The following is a 22,582-nucleotide window of genomic DNA, read 5'->3' as shown; positions in this document are numbered from 1 at the left end:
CCGTCTGAGAATTTTTTTAAATCTTTAGTATATGGTGTATGTGTTGGTAGTTTTAAAAAAGATTTATTTATTTCATTTATATGAGTACACTGTAGCTGTCCTCAGACACACCAGAAGAGGGCATCCGATCCCATTACAGGTGGTTGTGAGCCACCATATGGTTTCTGGGACTTGAACTCAGGACCTCTTGAAGAGCAGTCAGTGTTCTTAACAGCTGAGCCATCTCTCCAGCCTGTGTATGCTTACGAGCATATTTGTGCACGACATATGTGTAGATATCCATGAACATCAGCTGAGGGTGTCAGAATTCCCCTGGAACTGGAGTGACCAATGGCTCTGACCTGTCATGTGGGTGTGGAAACCAAACCCAGGTCTTCTGCAAGAGCAGCCAGTGCTCTTAATCTCTGAGTCACTACTCTAGTTCTTATAATTTTTTTTTTTAATTCACTGCTGTCCCACACCAATTATTATTTCCAGGAAATAACTCAAAGACAAATGTCATTACTTCATTATTTAATCTAAGAGATATGATCTGGCTTTCAAAATTATACTCTTATTGGATCATAGGATGATAGATTGCTTAAGACACCCATATTTTTAGCTTAGTAAATCGGGGAAAAAGAAACCAACTCTTTTTCTATTGTTGATGGCTTTTGCTGAGAAAGTCAACAAAAGGTTGTCAAGTTTATAAATAGTAAAGCCTGGAGCCTTTCTGTTTATGGAAGTAAACTTTTCCATGAGGTATTTTGTTGAGACAGACTGAAGTCCATGACGTATGAATATCAAAATAAACTCAGAAAACATTTTGCTAGGATCTCCCTCATAGCTCATTACACACATAACAGCGGTAAGCATTTGAATCAAACTTGAATTCCTGGGATTAAAAATAGGAGAACACAGAGCAGTTGTAAAACGACACTATTTCTGAAAATACTTTAGGTAGGACTAGAACTGTCATATATGAACTTAATATCCCTGCTTAACCTAACCATGACCAGTGCGTTCACATTACAGTACATTACGGAACTCATGCCTTCAAAAGGCAGAGCGCCAGGTCCTCAGTGTAGGAAGAGTACTTTGTATTTTAGTTTAGCCTGAACTACAGATTAAGTTCCACACCACTCTAGGCTATTGTGAGACCCTGACTTAAAGCAAAAAATTTCAATTCAGAGGAGCCAATGCACTCTACTTTTTTCTAATGGTAAACGTTTCCTACTTGTCTATAGTAATAATATGTTTTTAAATTCCTTGATTAGTAAGGATAGGGTGCGAAGCCATGGAAGCCTTGGCCAGTCAATGTTAAACCACCACCGAAAACCAACTTATCCTTAGCACCTCCCACCACAAAAATGATAAAGTTCATCCTAGCCAATAAATAGGACTAGATAGATATTCAGATTGAAACTTTAAAATAAGTAATGTTCTCAAGATGATTATCTTTCCTCCTTTTGTTATGGAATGCTCCTGTTTTATCTTTTAAGATCTGCTGGGGGTGGGGGCAGGGGTGTCGGAACATCTTACCTCGGTGTTCACATGCTCCCAAGAGATTAATGATGTTTGGATGATGTCCAAGTTTACAAAGAACCTCCAGTTCTCCTGCAAAGTCCCTGTGATCATCTTTGGAGGCATATTCTGGAAGAAAGGCCAGGAGTTGTAATGTTACTTCTTCACGTCTTACCAAAGGGTAAAGACAGGACACCTGTCCCTGTCCTGTCTTTGCCCCCAGGACTCCTGGCTCATTTAGTCACCATCAGGCCTGGAAAACTCTATCCCCTAAAGCAGTGTTTCTGAGCCTCACCACTGGTAATCGGCCTGATGAGTGTTTGGGGGACCTTCTTTGAGCATTGTAGAATGTTCAGTAATACCCCTGACCTTCACTTGCAATGCAGACAAATGTATCCACGAACTAACACATGCCCTCTCCAAAGCGAAATCCGTCATGGATGAGAACTACTGTTCTCCCATGGACGTTTTCTTGGAAACTGAGCTGCAGTTTTCCTATTCTTCCTGTCCTGTCTCTTTAGTGGCACCTTCATGAGAAGAACTATCATGGTTGAACTGGAGAAAAGACTGTGGCTGATGCTCAGACCGACTAGCTAGCTTTAAGTGGTGTGCAGGATGCTATTGATGGATTTTTAAAAGGAGCATGATCAGGGGAGAAGGGGGTCCTGGTGGCTCTGTATATACTAGAACAGGCTTAGAGTGTGTGCCAATGAATTAGGTGGGTCAGGGGTATCTGCGACACAGACTGATTGGGAATCCCAGATCCAGTGCCCTATTCCGATCACAGGACCTTCCCTGTAGCTTTGGTCCTGAGAGTCAATGCCTTGGGAAATTTTTGTTAATTAGAATATCATTCAGTAGGTTGCCCTAGAATATTATTACTCTGCCTGTGAAATTTTTCTGCCATGGCACATAGTTAAGCTGTTTTATTCTTTTATAGGACATGAAATGGAAAATCAGGTTCAGGTAAGACCCCCAATGAAAGCTGATTGCATAAGTCCATGCTCCAACCACACAAGCATCCCAAACTATTTCAGTGTTAGCTAAATATCCTGCAACACAACCAGAATAGAAAGGTGACTTATGGCTATTCAGTAAGTTTTTGTTTGGATTTATTTTTAAAATATCACTGCTTGTGCCTCTATCCCGGAGACAGGAGGATTGCCCTGGGTTTTAGGTTAGTTACAGAGTAAGTTTCAAGTCAGTCTGGAATACACAGTGAGAGTTTGTCTCAAAGAAAAACAACAACAAAAAAGACACATGAACAGAGAGGAACTGTCTCTAAGCTTAGATAATATTTTGGTTTAGTTCCTGGTGTTATAATCTTGGAGCAAATTTAAAGTCAATTCTCATTGAGGTTCAGTAGTGTGGTCAAAAAACATGAAAACTTACAAAATCAGCCTGACATGAAACATGAATGCAAATTCTCTGACCTTGACCAGACTTGCTAAATCAGAAACTGGGAATATTTAAGTGTGACTGGGGGAGAGCAGTCTGTTTTTGAACAGGTCTAGCTAATTCTGATACACACTCAATTTCAAAAATGAGCCTTACGAGGAACAATAACACCTCCCCAAATGAGCAATTAATTTGGGAATGCCAGCATTCCCAAATCCCTAGGAACTAACATATTGGTGTTTGAGTGGTTCCTACTCCTGTCCTACACATGCACATCCTGATTTCATCTACCACAGGCTTCATCTTAAAGGAAACACCTTTATCTGCACATAACAGCCACACTGATACCAGGGCAACTCCTGGTTTGAAGAATATATGGCCACAAAGAGAAGACTTCAACAGGAAATGAATGTCTCCCCACCCTAGCAGAAGGCCGTCTTCCAGCCCTGACCTTTCATCCTCTTGATAGCAGCATCCATCCGTAGCCCATCCTTCTTGATCCGTGCCTTCAGAACCTGGCCAAAGTTACCCTCTCCAATCACATCTTGAAACTTGATGTCATTCCAGTCAAGCACAGGATAAATTGTGGGATCCGGATTGTTTTTGGCCTTCCTGTTTAGGGCCAGAGTTCCTGAGTTGAACTGCACAGCTGGTTCTTCTCTCTGGAAATAGAAATTAACATTTTTTGTGTCAGGACATTTGTCATCCTAAGGTGCATACTATCTTCTGCTTTGTAACTAACTAAACAGGTGGAAAATCACTTATATAATTCTAGAGTGGGCATGTAAGTGGGTTCCATTTTACAATGCCACACTCATGAAACTGCTGCCTATAGTGCTACATGGGAACCGGCTTATCCATTAGCACAGGCTTGTCCATTAGCAGAGGCTTGCCCACTAGCAGTGTCTGTAAATCTGAGGAAGGAGCGAAGACAGTGTGAGTGGCATGTTTGCATCCCATTCTGCTGTACAGAGATCAGTTTGTAGTTCTAGTTTAAGGAACTCATGACGGTCTCCCAATGTGCATTGGTGAGGCCTTTCCTAACAACACACAGGCCTCAACTGTCCTTCCTCCCATGCTTTCTCATCCTAAAGTTTAAATTCCATCAAGTCTGCAGCAGCCTAGAATGACTAGTACTTGTAGCAACCCCCAGCATATCTCTTGTTCTGAATTCAGTGGCAACTAGCAGTCTCTTGACAAATCACTGATATTGTAATAACCTTCAAAGTCCCAATCCCCCTGCTGATCCATCCTCTCCAGTAATAGCCTGAGGTGAACCAGTTCTGGCCTTCAATCAGAGAATGAACCCCCTTTATCCTCCATAGAAGATAATCCTAGGGACTCAAGTACATGAGTTAGATTTCATTGGAAGCATGGAATTGTGTTCAGTGTTCCATGTACAAAGTTGTCAGCACTGGGCATAGAGTGATTCTACAGAACTTGAAGCTATAACCTTCAGAAATGCCTGGGTCTTAGTATTACAAAAGAACTGCTGCTCAAGTTCAGTCTTGTAGAACCTGGCTGCTGGTCAACCTAGATCAAAGAATAAGATAATGCCAAGTGCCACAAATTCCAGCCAGAAATTGTTCATAGTGAAGAAGTACAGGCATATGTAACCCTTACACGTGGAAGGGATTATGGGACTGAGGGAGATATGAGAAATAGCAAATGGGAAACAAGAATGAGAAAATATATGGAAAATAATTAAATATCATATGTAATAAGTAAATGAACTATTATGTTGTGGTCTGGTTATCCTCATGTCCTTTATTTTTAAAAAAATGTAATTCATTCTACTGAAATATTCTGTCAGATAACTGACAAATCACATTTTTAGGAGGAATCCTGTTTTAGACATATCCTTCTGCATAATTATTAAATGTTTGCTCTTCACTTGCAAAGCTCATCTGGCTCAAGCAAGAATTTTCATGATCATGTTATTTTGCCTTCCATCATCCTCCCATGATGGAAACCAAAGGGAAAAAAAGGAACTTGTCTCCAGGGATTATTTGCTGTTCCAACACCTTTAAAACAAAAGGTCCCCCTATATGTTGGCCAGGACTCATTAGCTAGTAAAAAGATGAGATACTACCACGTTCTGGAAGGCCTGAGCCATTCTCCTTTGGACATTTGCTCTCTTCAGTTGCAACATAATCAGAAACGCCAACAGCACCGTGATGCAAGTCATTCCAGCCGACCCAAGGATGGCTATAAGTAGCATCTTTCCCCCTCCCAGGTCTGCAGAGGCTGTGCAGAGAAACAGGGGAAGTCACTGAGTTAGTTTAGGTGGATGATAGCCTAAGACCATATGTTGGGAAAGACACAACATAATAGAAATATAACTGCCTAGCTTACTATGACTGTGGAATACTCAGTAATTTCTAAATTCAGTAGAAATGAGTCTAACTCACAGGGTTCTTACAAGATCTCTAGGATTTACAAATTTGCTTTGAAAATGGCTATGAGTTGATGTCATTTGTTTAACTTTGCTTCCAGTAGGGTCCACATAGATGAATATTATTTAGTAATAAAATAACTAGCTATTTAACATTTAGTCATTTGTAGCTCAGTTTCTCTAGAAGTGGTTTGATGGTCTGATGCCAATAGTATACAACCTATAAAGATATGTTGTCTTGTTCTGTATTTTCCCTTGTTTTAAAGAGTTGGTGGAAAAACCTGGTGATTGTTGGTTGCAGAAGTTACAGAAAAAAAAAAAACAAGGAAAAAATAAAGTATTACATTTAGGGCTTATGTTAAAATAATACACTGAAGAGTATCATGTGGTACCATTTGCACAGACAAGAGGCCTGTCCTTGCACTTGATGCTGGGCCCCAGAGCATGCAACTATTTGACAAATTTCAGCCAAGCAGTGAGCATAGTGCACTTGGTACTCTGGGAGGATCTCAAGCTGTTTCAGAAAGCTGCAGTCCAAATAGCTAAGTTTAGTAAGCTTGCATCTAGTATCGACAAGCATTTTAGATTTAGATTAGATGAGAAAGTAGAAGAAAACTCAGAATAGCAGAGAGCCATTGAAAAATCAAAGAAGGATTCATTTCAAGAAAAAAAAGAAATGCAGTTTTGGGACATCGCACCACCACCACCACATGGCACATATACATGCACATGTACACACACACACACACACACACACACACACACAGAGAGAGAGAGAGAGAGAGAGAGAGAGAGAGAGAGAGAGAGAGAGATCCACATAGCCTATTTCCCATAAGCATGTTCCACATACCTCTTTACAAAGTCGAAATTCATATTGTTCACATCTTTCTTACACTATTGGATGGGATGTACCTGAGGCTAATTAATTCTAAGGTTTAATAACAAAAAAAATGGATCACTAGAGATCTTTCTTTTTTAAGGATTTATATAATGATGAAAAAGTTTAGTAGGACAAATGAATGATGACACTTAGGATGCATATGTAGCAAATATCTCAAGCTAGGCTTCTCCAATGCTGTCTGAAAGTACTCTGTGGAAATACCCGTCTACCACCAACCTTGGGACTGTGAAAGTGTCCTCAGTTCATGAGAAAAGGCTGGGTTGCTTGATCCTATGTTATTCTCAGCAAAAATATCCACATGGTATGTAGTCTCTGGCTCTAGACCCTTGAGCTGGTACTGAGTGATGGTGGCATTCTTGATCTTCACATCAATGTGCTGGTCTTCATTTTTGCCCTGAACCTTATACCGGATGATGATGGAAGAAATTGAATAGCCATCCACTATTGTCCAAGAAACCATAGCTGTGGAGTCAGTGATGTTGGAGATTTTGATGTTTTCTGGTTGAGGAGGGAGAACTAGAAATTAAAAAAAGAATTCATTTAAGATGTACTGCTGCCTCTTAGATGGTTGTGGTTTTGAGGGAGGGGTAGGATCAACTCAGTCATCACCAATGACTAACATGAATAGAAAGAATACTCTCTCACATGCTGACCTGTCCACTGCCAATAGTATTATAACTCCTGTTATGTGAGAGACTGGCCCAGAGTAGAGAATACAGAACATGTCTTGCGTGTTCATTTATAGTAAATGAAGGCTTGGGGGTTTGTGTTGCTTCACAAACCTATCTACAATGTTCTTGGTGGTGGAATGAAAAGATTAAGAGGACTAACATTCACATGTTACTTAAATATGCCATGTACTATTTCGTGTTTTAACTCATTTCCTTACTCTAATTAGTGAGACACAAAGACAGTCGAGGTCACACCACTGTTAGGCAGAAGAAGCAGGATCCAACTCTGGTAGTCTGACTCGAGAGTCCATTGCCTCAACTACAGTGCCATACGGTTATCTTTACCCCAAACGCATTCTTAGATAGTAGGCACACTAGTGTATGTGCAAGAAAATGTGTTGAGTCCTTACTGATAAGACTCCAGAGATGTGAGAAAAGTAAGAGCATTTTCCCTTCACGACCCAGGCAGAGTGAGAAAGATATGTTCAGAGGTTCCCAGGACAGAATAATCCTTGCAGTCTCTCTGAGACTCTTCACAACAATCATGAGCTACAATAGGCTTTTAAGATGGTAATACTGTGACTGGCTGACATCATCTGGTAACGTCAGCACAGAGAAAGAATATGGAGATGGACAGAGGGAATGCAGTGTTTTCATGTACTCATGGGCATAGCATACACTCACTAGCTTCTTTCAGAGGAACTGTGCACATGAAATTCACTTCTGGATATGTTCCCTAGGACAGCTTTCAACCCTGTGCACATGGAATGTGCAGAAGAGTAGATATGATAATTTTTTGTGTGGTAGCGAGAGAGAGAGAGAGAGAGAGAGAGAGAGAGAGAGAGAGAGAGAGAGAGAGAGACAGAGAGACAGAGAGACAGAGAGACAGAGAGACAGAGAGACAGACAGAGACAGAGACAGAGATGTTAAAAGAAATTGATAAATGGCATAGTAAAGATTCCTGAGTAAAATGGTGGACTGGAAGACACCTCTAGGTGATGTGTTAATGTAAAGACTCAGGATAAAAGAGAAGAGGTATTTCTAGCTTGCTTGCTTGCTTCCTTTTTTTTAAATTAACTTTTGTACATTCTTCTGATTTTGTTTAGTTTTTATTATTAAGCAAACTCCCTTTTCAGTTTCCTGTTTACCCTTTGTGCCCTCTCCTTTCCTCTACTTTTGTGAAGTTTGACTCCCTGATTCCTAAGAGAATCTCTGCTTTCATTATTGTTTCCACTCTCATTTTCATCTAACTTTGTTTATGAAGCTTTCATTATTGAGAAGTCTTTCAATTAAGAGTATTTGTGTATGTATGTATGTATGTATGTATGTATGTATGTATGTATGTGTTTGTGTGGATACACAAGACTGTGTGTACGGACGTGTATAAAGCTCAGAGGTTGACATCTGGGGTCTTCCTCAATCAGCCTATACCTTTGTTTTTGAGATGGATTCACCCAACAGTGAAGTCAAAGGATTCTTCTCTTGCTGCCTCCCCCATGTTGGAGTTAAAGATGTGACCCACCACACACAGCTTTCGCTGAAAGCTGGATCTCTAAATTCACATTTTCAACAAAGCACCTGTCAAATGTGCCATCTCTTACTCCCCTAAAAATGTATCTTGCTCTTTCCACGTCTCCTTCACAACAGCCTTTTCTGTTCTTTGTCCCCCGTTTACTTAACTCTGCTTCTCTGCTTTTCCTTTCACTGGCCCTTCTCTGTATACTGTTCACTTGCCATCTCTACATTTACACAAAATAATTTTTACTATGTAACACTGTTAGTGATTTTTTTTTCTATTTTCTGTCCTGTGGTAACTGGCTATCTATAAGATGGTACAGGACTAGCTTTTAGTTGACCTGAGGTGCACATATATATGCTGTTCAATTTAGCACTGCTGCTGTTACAAGCAGTTGGCTTTCTCTTTTCATGGGATTGCTGCTTACTGAAAGAATCCCAAGTAAAACTAGAAGAGGCATCCCAACCAATAGACAAGTATCCTGAAACACAAGAAACCAGAAAAAGAAAGGGATTATATAATTAATAGTCTTCCAACAAAGAAAAGCCCAGGACCAGACAGTCAGCACTGAATTCTTCCAATACTTTCACAAGGAGCTGACTGACTTTAATGCTACTCAAATTGCTTGATAAAATATAAAAGGAAAGAACACTACCAAACTCCTACAAAGCTGATATTATCATAATATCTGAAGTAGGTAACACATACACACAAACTGTAGATAAATTTTTCTGATGAATCTAGATGCAAAAAATCACAATAAAATACCCTCAAACTGAATCTAAGAACATATTATTAAGATGCACTATGACAAGGTGGTTTCATTCTAGGAATACAAGGATTGCTCAAAATATATTAGTAAGTATAAAACAGTACACAAATAGACTTAGGAACAGAAATCACATGATCATCTCAAAAAAGACATTTGATCCCTAAAAAAGTGGGAAAACAAGGGACTCATCTTAACATAATGAAGACTATACACAACGAACTCCATTACATTAAGTGGGCAAACCAACAAGTACTTGCTGGCAGGAGCCCCAAAAAGCTGTCTCCTGAGAGGCTCTGCCAGTGCCCTGACGGGATGCTCTCAGCCAACCACTGGATTAAGCACAGAGTCCCCAATGGAGGAGCTAGAGAAAGGACCCAAGGAGCTGAAGGGGTTTACAGCCCCATAGGAGGAACAACAATATGAACCAACCAGTACCTCCATAGCTCCCAGGGACTAAATCACTAACCAAAGAATACACATGGAGGGACCCATGGCTCTAGCCACATATGTAGGAGAGGATGGCCTTGTCAGACATTGATGAGAGGAGAGGCCCTTGGACCTGTGAAGAAGGCTCGATGCCTCAATGTAGGGGAATGCCAGGACAGGGAAGCAGGAGTAGGTGGGTTAGGGGGAGGGGGATAGGATAGGGGAATTTTGGAGGGGGAATGAGGAAAGGGAATAACATTTGAAATGCAAGTAAAGAAAATATTTAATAAAAAAGTGGACAAATGCTGAAATTATTTTTCTCTAGAATTAGTTGTGATTCAAGAGTGTTTACTCACTTCACTCTTAAATATTTCAAGTCTTAGTAAGACACAGATAGAAATATAAACAGGAATGTTAAATCAAATTATCTCCATTTGTAGTTAGCACGATCTTCCACTTAAAGATTCCAAATGGAAACAGATCTGATAAACTTTCAAACAAGTAACAAGATACAAAATAAACATATAAAAATAAGCAAGTTGAGGACTGGGGATGTAGCTCGTTTAGTAGAGAGCTCACCTAGCATGAAGCCCTGTGTCCATCCCCAGCAGTACATACGCTGGGTGTAATGGTGCATGCCTGTGTTCCAGAACTCAGCTCAAGAGGTGGAGGCAGAAGGATCAGAAATACAGTCATCTTCAGCTTTATAGCAAGCTCAAGGCCAGCCTGTAATAAATGAAACTGTCTCAAAACAACAACCAAACTCATTCTTTCCTATATACCAATAGTGAACTCACCAAGGGAAAAAAATCCCTGTAGCTTCAAGTGAATAGTCTGGGAATAAACCAAGAAGTGAAAGACCTCTACAATGAAAACTTTAAAACACCAAAGGAAGAAGTCAAAGTCACCACAAAATCAAAAGAGCATGGGAGCATGCTCATAGATTGGCAGTGTGAAAACGGCTATATTGCCTGAAGCAGTCTACACACACAACACAATTCTTATTTGAAAAGTCTAATAACATTGATCAGCCGGGCAGTGGTGGCGCACACCTGTAATCCCAGCACTTGGGAGGCAGAGGCAGGCGGATTTCTGAGTTCGAGGCCAGCCTGGTCTACAGAGTGAGTTCCAGGACAGCCAGGGCCATACAGAGAAACCCTGTCTCAAAAAGCCAAAAAAAAAAAAAAAAAAAAAAACCAAAAAAAAAAACAAAAAAAAAAACATTGATCATAGAACTAAAGAACAAATCCATACATTTATATGAAAGCACTAAAGACCACAAATAGCCAGAGAGCCACGGTAACAGAAATAGCATGCACTGGCAATGAAACCAGTCAGGTGGATTGATTAACTATAATGGAGAACTCAGAACTAAACCCCCATAACAACAACCACCTAATGTTAGCAAAGTTATAAAACACACTGGAGAAAAGACAGCCTCTTCTGAGAATGATGCTAAGAAAAACTAGATATCCAGATACAGAAATATGAAGCTACTATGTCTTACCCTGTGCAAAAATCAATTCAAAATGGATTAAGGACCATGTGAGACCTGAAACTCTCAACCTGCTAGAACAACCAGAAAATGCTTCAAGGTATAGACACAGGCAAGGGATTTCTTAAAAGGACACTAATAGCATAGAAAACCAACCTAAACATTGAAAAAAAAAAAAAGCTTCTGGACAGTGAAGGAAACAGCCAGCAGGATGAAGACACAGCTTAAGAAATGGGAGAAAAGTCTTTTCCAGTTACACATATGGCACATCTGACAGTTGATTGATGTCCATATCTGTAAAGAATTCAAAAGATTCAGCCTAATGTTTTGAAATACCTAATCAGGAAGAAGGCCAATGAACCTGATCAGGAAACCTCATATATCGCATCAGTAAAGAGGTTCATGAAATGAGCAGGCACTACTCAAAAGAATAATTTCATACGGTCAGTGAATTTTTGAAAATATGTTCAGTATCCCTAGCCATCAAGGAAATGCAGATAAAAGTTGTGTGGAGATTGTACCTCACCCCAGGTAGCAGAAGGACTGCCATCAGGAAAACAAATGACAAGTTCTGTGGGGATGTGGCGACAGGGTGATCCTTACCCACTGGGAGCTGGCGCACAAACCTGTGCAGCAATTATGGAAATCAGGATGCTGGTCATCTAAGCTGGGTGTGGTGTTTCATTCCCATAATTCCATCACTCAGGAGGCTGGGACAAGAGGGTCATCATTGGTTTTAGGGAAAACTAGGTTAAGGAGTGGATTCCAGACAGTCTGAGGTCCGGAGTGGGCCTTTGCCATACATAAAAGCAAAGAGAAAAATATAGAAAAATAACTACCATATAATACAGCTATGCCAGTCCTCGCAAGGCATGAAGCTGCACACTATGTCTATGTCTCTCTTACTCGAAACAGGGCAGATCCATCAGCAGACGAACAGTTCAAGAAAATGAAGCAGTTGTGAAGAAGGTAAAATTATGACACTTTGGGAAGGTGGGTGGATGAATCAAATATGACCAGACTGACAAATACTGCTTGTTTTCTTTCATATATAGTATCTAGGTTTAAACATGAACAAATATGTGTGCATGCATACATGACATGAAATGAGAAGGGTAACAACATGGGAAGGAAGAAAGCTGGCAAGGGTAGATGTGGAGGAGGGGCCAAGTCCTGGAGTGACAGGGACAAATAGAAGCAAGGTACCATGATACATATGCATGAGGATGTCATAATGAGACCCACTATTTTTGTGTGCTATCTAAAATAACTCTTATGGGAGTAGAAAGATGGCTTAGTAGTTTAGAGCACTGGTTTCTCCTCTGGAGGATCTGCATTTAATTTCCAGTTTCCACATGGCATCTAACAACTTTGGTAATTCCAGTCCAAATCCAATGCCCTCTTTAGCCTCGACCGGAACAGCATACAGATGGTGGACAGACATAAATGTAGGCAAAATTCCCATACATATAAAATAAAAATAAATAAAATTTCAAAAAAATTAAACAAAAATAAATCGAAAAATACGTCATATTTATAGGATAGAATTTTATACAGAAGTTTATGTGAATGATAGATATAAATAAATTAAAAGATATAAATCATGTTTATTCAAAAAGGATGAGGAAATATATATGTATATATACATATACATATATGTATATATATGAATATATATGTATATTTCTGACTGACTCCACACCCTCTTTACTAAATGAATGGAAAGACTCATAATAAATACAATTTTGTCTGGAGACAGAAGAAAAGGAAGAGGATGTGGATAACACTCATGGGCAATTTTATTGTGTGTGTGTGTTGTTGTTGTTGTTAAAAGCAGCTATAACAATAATAGTTGTTTATTCTCCATGTTATGTTAGTACTTACACTATTCTATAGCTTTTAACTTACACACAATTAAATATATATAATATATATACATGTATACAGATAAAAATGTGTGTTTATATATACATACATATGTGTGTGTGTATATATATATGATCTATTTGTTTGTCTTTGGTTTTGGTTTGTTTTATTTATTTGTTTTTCAACTTGGCATAAGCTAAATTTACCTGAGAAGAGGGAACCACAATTGAGGAAACGCTTCCATAGGACTGGCCTATAGGCAAGCCTGTAGAGCATTTTCCTAATTAGTGTTGATTTGGGAAGGCCCAGCCCACTGTGGGTGGGGCCTCACCTGAGCATTTGAGGTGTGAAAGAATGCAGGCTGCAAACCAGTAAGTACTGTTCTTTCTTGGCTTCTGCTTCCGTTCCTGCCTTGAATTCCTGCCTTGGCTTTTCTCAATGGACTACAACATGGGGTATGGCAGCCAAATAAACCCCCTTTCTTCCCTAGTTGCTTTTGGTCATGGTGTTTTAGCATCACTATAGAAATTCTAACAACAATGAATGATCCCCAAACAGTGGCAAAAACAGTTCAGATTTCCACGAGTCACAGGTATAAGAAAGTATTATGAGGGACTATGGAGCTGTTTTTCCTACACATACTGAGCCAACAGGAGCAGCTGCAGCAGACAACCTTGACTTTGGGGTTGATGAGGACCACGTGGCAGGTAGTGTGTCCAAAAGGTATCCCTAGTTCTTCATTCCACAGCTTCAGATTGCAAAGACATAGTCCTCGTTCCTCAAAGCAAGTTAGACTCACCAAGACGGAGAAGTTTCAGTATTGCAATGAATCTTGAAGGTTCAAATAACCAATCTAAATCTAGAAAAACTTAAGACTACAGAACATTTTTAAAGAAAAGAGGTTCTTGCTGCTCTTACTGCTCTCATAAATAGTAAATCCTAATATAAAATATTTCCAGGAGTACTATTCAGCCATTAGAAACAATAAATTCATGAAATTCTTAGACAAATGGATGGAGTTGGAGAACATCATACTAAGTGAGGTAACCCAGTCTCAAAAGATCAATCACGGTATGCACTCACTAATAAGTGGATATTAGCCTAGAAAACTGGAATACCCAAAACATAATCCACACATCAAATGATGTCCAAGAAGAATGGAGGAGTGGCCCCTGGTTATGGAAAGACTCAATGTAGCAGTATAGGGCAATACCAGAACAGGGAAGTGGGAAGGGGTGGATGGGGGAATAGGGGAGGAAGAGGGCTTATGGGACTTTCGGGGAGTGGGAAGCCAGAAAAGGGGAAATCATTTGAAATGTAAATGAAAAAATATATCGAATTAAAAAAAATAAAAATAAAAAAAATTTCCAAAGCAGATTTTTTTGTTTATAAGATTGGGGAAGTCTCATCCATCATCAATCAGCACCCATTGTAAATATATAATAACTAATTCTTAAAAACTGTCCTATAACAGTTTAAACCCTAACAACTACATTATTACTACTGATATTCTTGTTACTAATAAACAAGTCCACAGCAAGAACAGACAAATTGTAGTATGGTCTTGCCAGTGGGCCCTTCCAGTATAATACTGTAGGACATTAAGATGATTATGTGGACACTAATTAGCCCCCAGTCGAATCCTGAACTGTCCTTATGACCTCTAAGGGCTTGAATGGAAGTTGTGGGCAAATGCTGCTGGGTGAGGTGGAGGCAGCTGAGTTACTTACTGTCACTGAGGGTCCAGGCCCTGAGTTCTTCACTCCACTCCCCCTGCGCCTTGGTGTTGACTCTAGCTCGGACAGTGTACTGCTCCCTGGGGAGTAAGTTGTTCAGCAGCACCGAGGTCAGGTTCCCAGGCACTTTGATGTTCTGCTGATCACTCTTTGTTTGCAGAGACCGCCTCTCAACTTCCACATAAAATTCATCTTCTGAGCTTGTAAATATCGGTTGCCAAGTCAAATTTAGAGCTGTCTGGCTTTTTGGCAGGAGACTGAGACCTCTTGGAGGAGGGAGTCCTAGGAGTAACAGAAGATGGTTATTGTCATCTTGGACAGACATAAGGACAGCTCCAGAGGGCAACTGCACAGAATGACCTTGGCATTTAGAATAACATGAAACACTCACAAGCTAAAACAAACAAACAAACAAACAAAAAACCCACAAGCAAGCAGCCACGATACTTGCCCTGATCTTCCCCTCATAAGAAAACAGTAAATCTTCAAAGCAATTTTTACATATGCCTTGGGGAACTTTAACACAGGAATACAACTTCCTTGAGGCAACATAAGTAAGTTTTTCAAAAGCCTTTAAAAATGTCTATATTCTTTGGCCTTAACACCTAACTACAAAGGATTTATCTTGAGGAAAGAAATATTCCAAAGGAAGATGAAAATATTTGTGCACAGAGACTTTCCTTACGACAGCATTTACAATAGTAAAGGACTTGAGGAGTATAAATCTTTCTTCTTTAGTGAAATTATAGAGCCACCCTAAGGATTACCATAAGCAAAAAGAAGATTAGAAACTCAATAAAAATGTTTATAGTATTATGGGTAAAAACTCTAATGGAAACTTCCTAAAAGTCAATGAACACAGTGGATTTCATTTTGAGAAAGACGTTTTCAAGCTCTAAATGTCAGCAAGGAGGATTTCAGCTATCAGTGCTGCTATGGTAAGGGCCCACACTGTAGCATCAGCTGGAAACACCTTGTTGTCTGGCCACAGTTATTTAGGAACCTGGAGTGCCAGAGAAATTGCCAAAAGAAATAATATGGGATTTTAAAATTAGAGAGACAGGAGCATCTCTCTTCTACTTTGTAATCTGGGCAAATGTATAACCTAAGTGTACCTGTAAAATGGCACCGACAGACTTGTCTTCCAGACACAGAAGAATAAACCACATAATGGGTTGAGAGGCCTTGGGAAGTCTTAGGAACTCTGCCAATATTTTTTCCCTTCCTCCTTTCCTTTCCCAGCCCATGTCAACAACAAAGGAAGAATATGTCTATGTTATTAATTGCAATTAATGAAAGTAATTGATTTATAAGTTCTAGATAGAAAGTCCTTTCAAAGCATGGAAAAACAGCCTTCCTTCCTGGTCTCAGGATGGTGGCATTGTCACCACTAGAGGTTAAACTGATCTGTAGAGTGTGAGAACACTTTAGATCATGACAATGCTTTACAAATGGTGGTCGTAGTCCACAGACAGGGCATGTGTGGTATAAGAATCTTACATGCGTTTGATCTAATAAAACTCATATTTAAAAAAAAAAAAACCTTCCAATACTTCAGAGTATGGTATTTAAAAAAAAGAATTTGAAAAAGACTTTAAATTCTTAGCTAAAAGGGGGAAACTCGAATTATTTGTAAAGCAATGAGAACAAGCAGTTGGGCAAACATTTTCTTGGCATTATTGTAAAGGCCTTCTTGGCTCGATCACTACAATCTAGGAAAATGCAGAGAGGTGAGGTCTACTTTTGCTAGCCTCTAGAGTTTGAGTCTCAGCATAAGCCACCCACGGTAGATGGGTAGACAGCTTATAAAGAGAGCACAGGTGTCAGAAAAACAGTTGTAAAATTCCTCGCTCTTTGCTCTGGGTAGCAGGAGGAACTTCAAGTGCAGTCATCTCTACCTTAGCCTCCTTTTGGGGACACTGAAGTGGAAACTTAAGGGTTCTTTGGAAAGTCGGATGGATCGTGTTTTGCTGGGGCAAACACATGAAGGAATGTTTCACTGAAGCAGACCCAGGAGAAAGGATGTTCTTCTGGGGTAAGCACCTGCAAGGATGTGATGAAGGATTCTTTGCTAACAGCATGCATGGATTGGTTCACCTTGCCTTGCAGTCGAACTGCATCTATCAGGACGCCATAGAGAGAAAAGCACCAAAAAGTTTCTGGTGGTGTGCTTGCAGATTCTCGCCTAGTCCACGGGCTGATTGGATGCTTTTGCTAAGGCAAGAACCACGCTGAGGACACAAGACATTTGGAAGATACAAATAGGACTCCACAAAGTGATGGAGAGAGATTGCCTTGCTGGAACAGCTAGCTGTGCCACACTTGTGGGTCCGATCTTCCATTCCCTGAGAGAGGCACAGCCAAGACTTCGCCTGGTGTTCCTCCTAGTTTCTCCTGCTGATTCAAGCAGAGGTTGAGGCCTAGCTGTCTCTGCTAGGTTGTGACACCACTGTTGCTAACTCAACTCTACTGAACTGGACTGCTGGTATATCCATGAGGTGTTTGCGAGTGGATTTGTCTGCTGCTGCCTGCTAACCTATGAACTAAACTGCCAATTTCCAGACACCACACACAGGAATTGCTCCTAATAACCTTTCTAAGCAGGTCCACTTCCCCCATATCCTTTCTTTTTCCACTACCTCTGGTGGGTGCTGGGCTACAAAGGAGGTTAAAGCATTTAAGAACTACCATTAAAAATAAGGTTTGAAAAATTAAAATTACACAGTACAGTTACCCTCCACTCAGTCTTGGCTTCTCGTTTCTCTGCAAACGATCTCAGAATATGTTCTCTTCCCTCCTCTCCTGGCCTCCGTGGCCTTCCCAACCTCAATTAAAGCACAAACAGTGCAAGTGCCAGATGAATTAAAAAAGCAAGCATCAGCAAAATTCAGTTGGTGGGAAAGGAGGAGCTCAAGAATTCCCTTTCCACCGGCCCCGGGAGGACTTTGAAATATTCCATGAGGCCTCTACATGCATCCTGGCTGGGATGGATTCTGAGGACTGATGGCAGTGCTTCTGGTCTGTGGAGTGTTTTATGTTCTGGCCATGAATCATTTCCATGTGAGTCAGAGTGTGACCTTCCTCTTTTGATCCAATACTGACCTACGGGGGAATGAACGGCCACTTGCCTCTGAGTGCAGGGTAATGGCATAACAGATAACCCTTACTCTCAAATCAGAGAAACTTTTATTCTCTCTGTGGAGTTTATGCTAATTTTTATTGTGACGGGTTGCCATTTCTTATTGTCACCCTAGAATTAGATTAGAGAGTTTACAGAGAAATGGAGGCCAGAGTCTACATGACGTGTAGAGGGACAGTGGAAGTATTAAGAAAGTGTGAGATGGCAGGAATCCTGGGACTGTACCAACAAAAAAGGATATAGGGAGTGGGGGTGGGGGAGGGAAGAGTTGTGCTTGCAAGGATTGCAAACCCCAGCAACAGAAAGTCCTAAGAGAGCCACTAAGATAAAGCATCTAGGGACCAAACAACCAACGCTCAAGAGCTGTAACTTAGCTGCTCGGCAATGGTACTCTGAGCCCTGGGCAATGAACTTCTGTCTTAAGGGGATAAAGCAATAAGAGCTTTGGGACTTAGAGCTAAAGGCTTCTGTGTTTGGAAACTATTATAGTTTGGATACAAACTGTCCCCTGAAGAGCTTATATCCTGCAGACTTGGCTCTTAGAGGGTGTTTTGTCTTTTAGACATTCTAGAATAATCAGGAAGTAAAACCTAGGTAGATGATTAACTTAATGGATGTGGGTTCTTAGTGGTTGTTTTGGTACCTGGCCCTTTCCTCTACCCTCCTCTTATGTCTACCATAAGGGGAAGAAGATCCCTTTGCTACAGGCTCCCTCCACTAGTATGTTCTGCCCACACAGACAGAGCTGAAGGACAATGGATCAAACCATCTGAAACCATGAGCCAAAACACACCTTTCTTCCCTAAGTTATTGTCTTTGGAATTGGTCCAATTGACAAGGACACCTAAATAATTGTGACTTGCGATATAACACAGGGAACACACAAGAACTTGCAACTGTAAAGGAGAGAGTAGCAGGGTGACTAAACAGACTGAATTGAAAAGGAGAATGGTGGAAAGGTCACTCTACTCTTTCTAAGCAGGGCACTGAGTGGCAGGGAGGTGACAGCCAGGCTAGCATTGAGGAGAATTGAGTGCTTCTCCATTTGCACAGTGCAAAGCCACTGAATACCACCAATAAATCAAGAAATGTTCTCTGAGGCTTGACTCCCACATGTAAATCAGTACTCCAGCAGCTGAACATAAGAATTATGACAGATAGAGGCCAATGCAAGCTATATTGTGGATTCTGGGCCAGCCTAGACTGTAGAGTGAAGCCCCATCTAAAACAAACAACAACAAATAAAAATGAAAAGCTAAAAAATAGATCAACCCGCAAAGCCACAAAAACAAAACAAAATAAGAAGAAAGAAGGAAGGAAGGAAGGAAGGAAGGAAGGAAGGAAGGAAGGAAGGAAGGAAGGAAGGAAGGAAGGAAAGAAGGAAGGAAGGAAAGGAGGAAGGGAGGAAGGGAGGAAGGGAGGGAGGAAGGAAAAGGGAAAGAAATGAAGGAAGAAAGAATAGGAAGAAACAAAGAAACAAAGAGAAAAGATGATGCTTCTATACATATTATCTAGACCATGTGGACCAAGGCCACAGCAGCATTAACCATCTCTGGAGAATGTATTAGAAACCATAATTGTTGAACTATAGCCTCGCTTCAAACCTGTGGGATCAAAGGTTAAGTGTAGTAGTGGCTGGAGAGATGGCTCAGGGGTTAAGACCACTGGCTTCTCTTCTAAAGGACACAGGCTTGATCTCCAGACCCACTTGGTGCTTCACAACGGACTATAATTCCAGTGCCAGGGAATCTGATGCCCTCTCCGACTTCCACAGACACTGCATGAACGTCCTGTACAGACATTTATACATGCCAGAGGTCGGGGGAGTGACACACACAAAATAATAAACAAAAGTTTAAAAGATTCTGGGAATAAAGTCCAACAATTCATTTTAATAAACTCGTTGGGTGGTTCTGATGGATCTTAATGCCCAAACCACTGACGTGGCAGCACGAAGATAAACCCTGTAAGAAATAGCTTTACATAGAAACAGTTGTCGATAGGAAGCAGGGCCGGGGGAGTTGGAGGGGGTGGAGCTTGGGAGGACTGTTCTTCAGACAAAAGCCTTTCCTTCTATTTGATGTTTGAACTATGGGCACAAATTACTTTGAAAAACAGAAATTATTTTTTAAAAAATAAATAAACTTGAATTTCTGAAGCATGTTTGTGGCAGAAGCCTGGAGCAGCCCTATGGAATGGAAACAGGAAGCTGGGGGGGAGGGGGTTGATATACAGAAGTCAAGGCTCAACACAGCGGCTGCTAAGTAAATCTCAGGGATGTCCTTGTCTTCCTGAAGGCTCATCTGCTTCCTCCTCTGTCCCCCTGAATGGCCACAGTCCCCCTCCCCCAGCAGTCCAGCCCAAATAAAGGAACTGTTTGGCTCAAAGTATCGCGTCTTCCTGTCACTTTCCCACCCATTCCACAGCAAAATCCTTCCACCTCCATCCCCACCCACCCACTCACCCAACACCACCCTTCCTGGTCTTCCTTCCTCTTTCCCCTTCCTCCCCCTCCCACCCAGCTCAGGAATAAATGTCTGTTGGCTTCAACTGACCGATAGATGCTGTTGTGAATCGTCTCACAGGTCCAGGATGCCCTTCTCCACCCTCTCCAGGACGGGCTAGCTGCACACACAGCTCATAGTCAGTCCGAGGCTCCAAGTAGTTGAGTGTGACAATCTCATTCGTCACTGGGAAGAGAGAACGTCCAGAAAGCTTCAGCATGCATCCTGTTATGATCTATAAACCAGAATGGCTGCCTGTGCAGTACGAACTAAATTAGGTTTTAAAAAGCAATGTCTCAGTGAAATAAAGAGGTAATTCCATCTTCAAGGACATACAGTTTCCAATGTAAAGGAAATTAGACCTGGGAACAGGTATTACCACGTTTTGGGTATATACATTAGCATGCATATTTCTAGGTTTATATATATATATATAAGCACAAAGAGCTTTAGGCTTTGGTATATACATTAGCATGTATATTTCTAGATTTTAATATATATAAAATATATATTAATATAAATTTATTAAAATATATAAATTAAATATATATTAAATATATAATATTAGCACATAGAGCTTTAGGTTTTGGTATATATATATTAGTGTGTATATTTTTAGGTTTTGGTATATACATTAGCATGTATAATTTTAGATTTTGGTATACATATTAGCATTATACTTTTAGGCCGTGTATAGATTTTGCTCTAATATTTTTGCATTTTCATTTGCAAGGTTAATCCTAACAGATCTACCACAGAGGATGCCATACTTGGGAAGCTTAATTAACATAATATAAAATAATGTTATTTTCATTGTTTCAAATCAAGTGAGTAGAGACAAAAAGGCCCAGAGGAGCCAGGCAGTGGTGGCGCACTCCTGTAATCCCAGCACTCTGGGAGGCAGAGGCAGGCAGATTTCTGAGTTGGAGGCCAGCCTGGTCTACAGAGTGAGTTCCAGGACAGTCAGGGCTATACAGAGAAACCCTGTCTCAAAAAAACCAAATCCAGAAAAAAAACCCAAAAATAAAACCAAAAAGGCCCAGAGGTTTTTGTTTAACCTTACCAGACAATGGATCTCTAACAGTCAGATTCGCACAGTGAGGATCTCTAGAGTCCCTTAAAAAATGGGCGTGTGTTTTTCCCTTAGCCATTAGTTTTGTTGGTCTCTTTATCCCTGTCTTTACAGCTGTGGATATTGCAAAGTTCAGCTTCTGACTTACCTTATGATAAGTTGCTAACCAGTTTGGAAAAAAAAAGTGAACTATGTTTAACAGTTCTTAGAAGATTATTCTTCATTATTAAAGCCATATTACTAACAAAAAAAATCCTAAACTTGGGCTGTATGTACAATGGAATGAGAAGAGTTCAGTAATAAATGTCACTTTATTCTATGTGTCACGTTTGGGTGCATTATGAAGTCAGGCCCCTATTTTTCGTATATTGTTTTTAGATTTGTTTATTTGCTTTTTGTGTACAGGGGTGTGTTTTACCTGCAGATGTAAGTATACCATGTGGATGCCTGGTGCCCGCGCAGGTCAGAAGAGTCAGATCCCTGGGACTAGAGTTTAGACAGATTTGAACCACCACAGGGATGCTGGAAAATGGACCCAGGTCCTCTGCATGAGCAAAGCCCCCTTTTTCTTGTTTTTCATAATATTCAGAAATGTCTACATACAGTAGAACAAAGGAAGTTTAGGGGAAATAATTTAGGGAAATTAGGCACAATTTGATGAAACTGGGACTGGTAGAATCCACATTATCCACTAGCAATGTGGGACTGTCTCCAAGACAGCCCAGTTAGGAGCATGCGCAGTGGACAACGCTCTATATGGTGGAACTGTCTCCAAGACAGCCCAGTTAGGAGCATGCACAGTTGACAACGCTCTATATGGTGGAACTGTCTCCAAGACAGCCCAGTTAAATGAGCATGCGCAGTTGACAACGCTCGATATGGTGGGACTGTCTCCAAGACAGCCCAGTTAGGAGCATGCGCAGTTGACAACGCTCTATATGGTGGAACTGTCTCCAAGACAGCCCAGTTAAATGAGCATGCGCAGTTGACAATGCTCTATTTGTTTTTAACTTACTTTTTAAAAGGTATAGTTTTACATTATCACACAGCAAATAAAGCTAATATATATTTTAAGACACATTTACTTTTTTCATGACTTGCACAATCTTTTGTCTCAGTTTACAGCATTTTTCCCCAGCCGGGAGGGTCCAGCAGATCTCATCACAACAACCCCTCTTTTCCCACCCT

At 40.6% G+C, this 22,582-nt stretch overlaps 1 protein-coding gene across 2 annotated transcripts in view; it reads right to left on the bottom strand.

Annotated features, from left to right (window-relative positions):
- The window catches only part of Tek (TEK receptor tyrosine kinase), a 119,280-nt gene that overhangs the window by 21,571 nt on the left and 75,127 nt on the right, over positions 1-22,582 (bottom strand). Inside the window, exons 11-16 of one of the 2 annotated variants that reach the window (XM_052176765.1) lie at positions 20,374-20,508; positions 14,674-14,961; positions 6,414-6,713; positions 4,994-5,148; positions 3,353-3,563; positions 1,522-1,632 (exon numbers count right to left, since the gene is read on the bottom strand). In XM_052176765.1, the coding sequence (XP_052032725.1) occupies positions 1,522-1,632; positions 3,353-3,563; positions 4,994-5,148; positions 6,414-6,713; positions 14,674-14,961; positions 20,374-20,508 (1,200 nt within the window). The remainder of the gene's footprint in view (positions 1-1,521; positions 1,633-3,352; positions 3,564-4,993; positions 5,149-6,413; positions 6,714-14,673; positions 14,962-20,373; positions 20,509-22,582) is intronic. The other variant, XM_052176766.1, reaches the window with a different exon arrangement.

This window comes from Apodemus sylvaticus, chromosome 3 (assembly GCF_947179515.1).
Source record: "Apodemus sylvaticus chromosome 3, mApoSyl1.1, whole genome shotgun sequence".
Taxonomy (NCBI): Eukaryota; Metazoa; Chordata; class Mammalia; order Rodentia; family Muridae; genus Apodemus; species Apodemus sylvaticus.
This window is presented reverse-complemented; position numbering and strand designations above follow the sequence as displayed.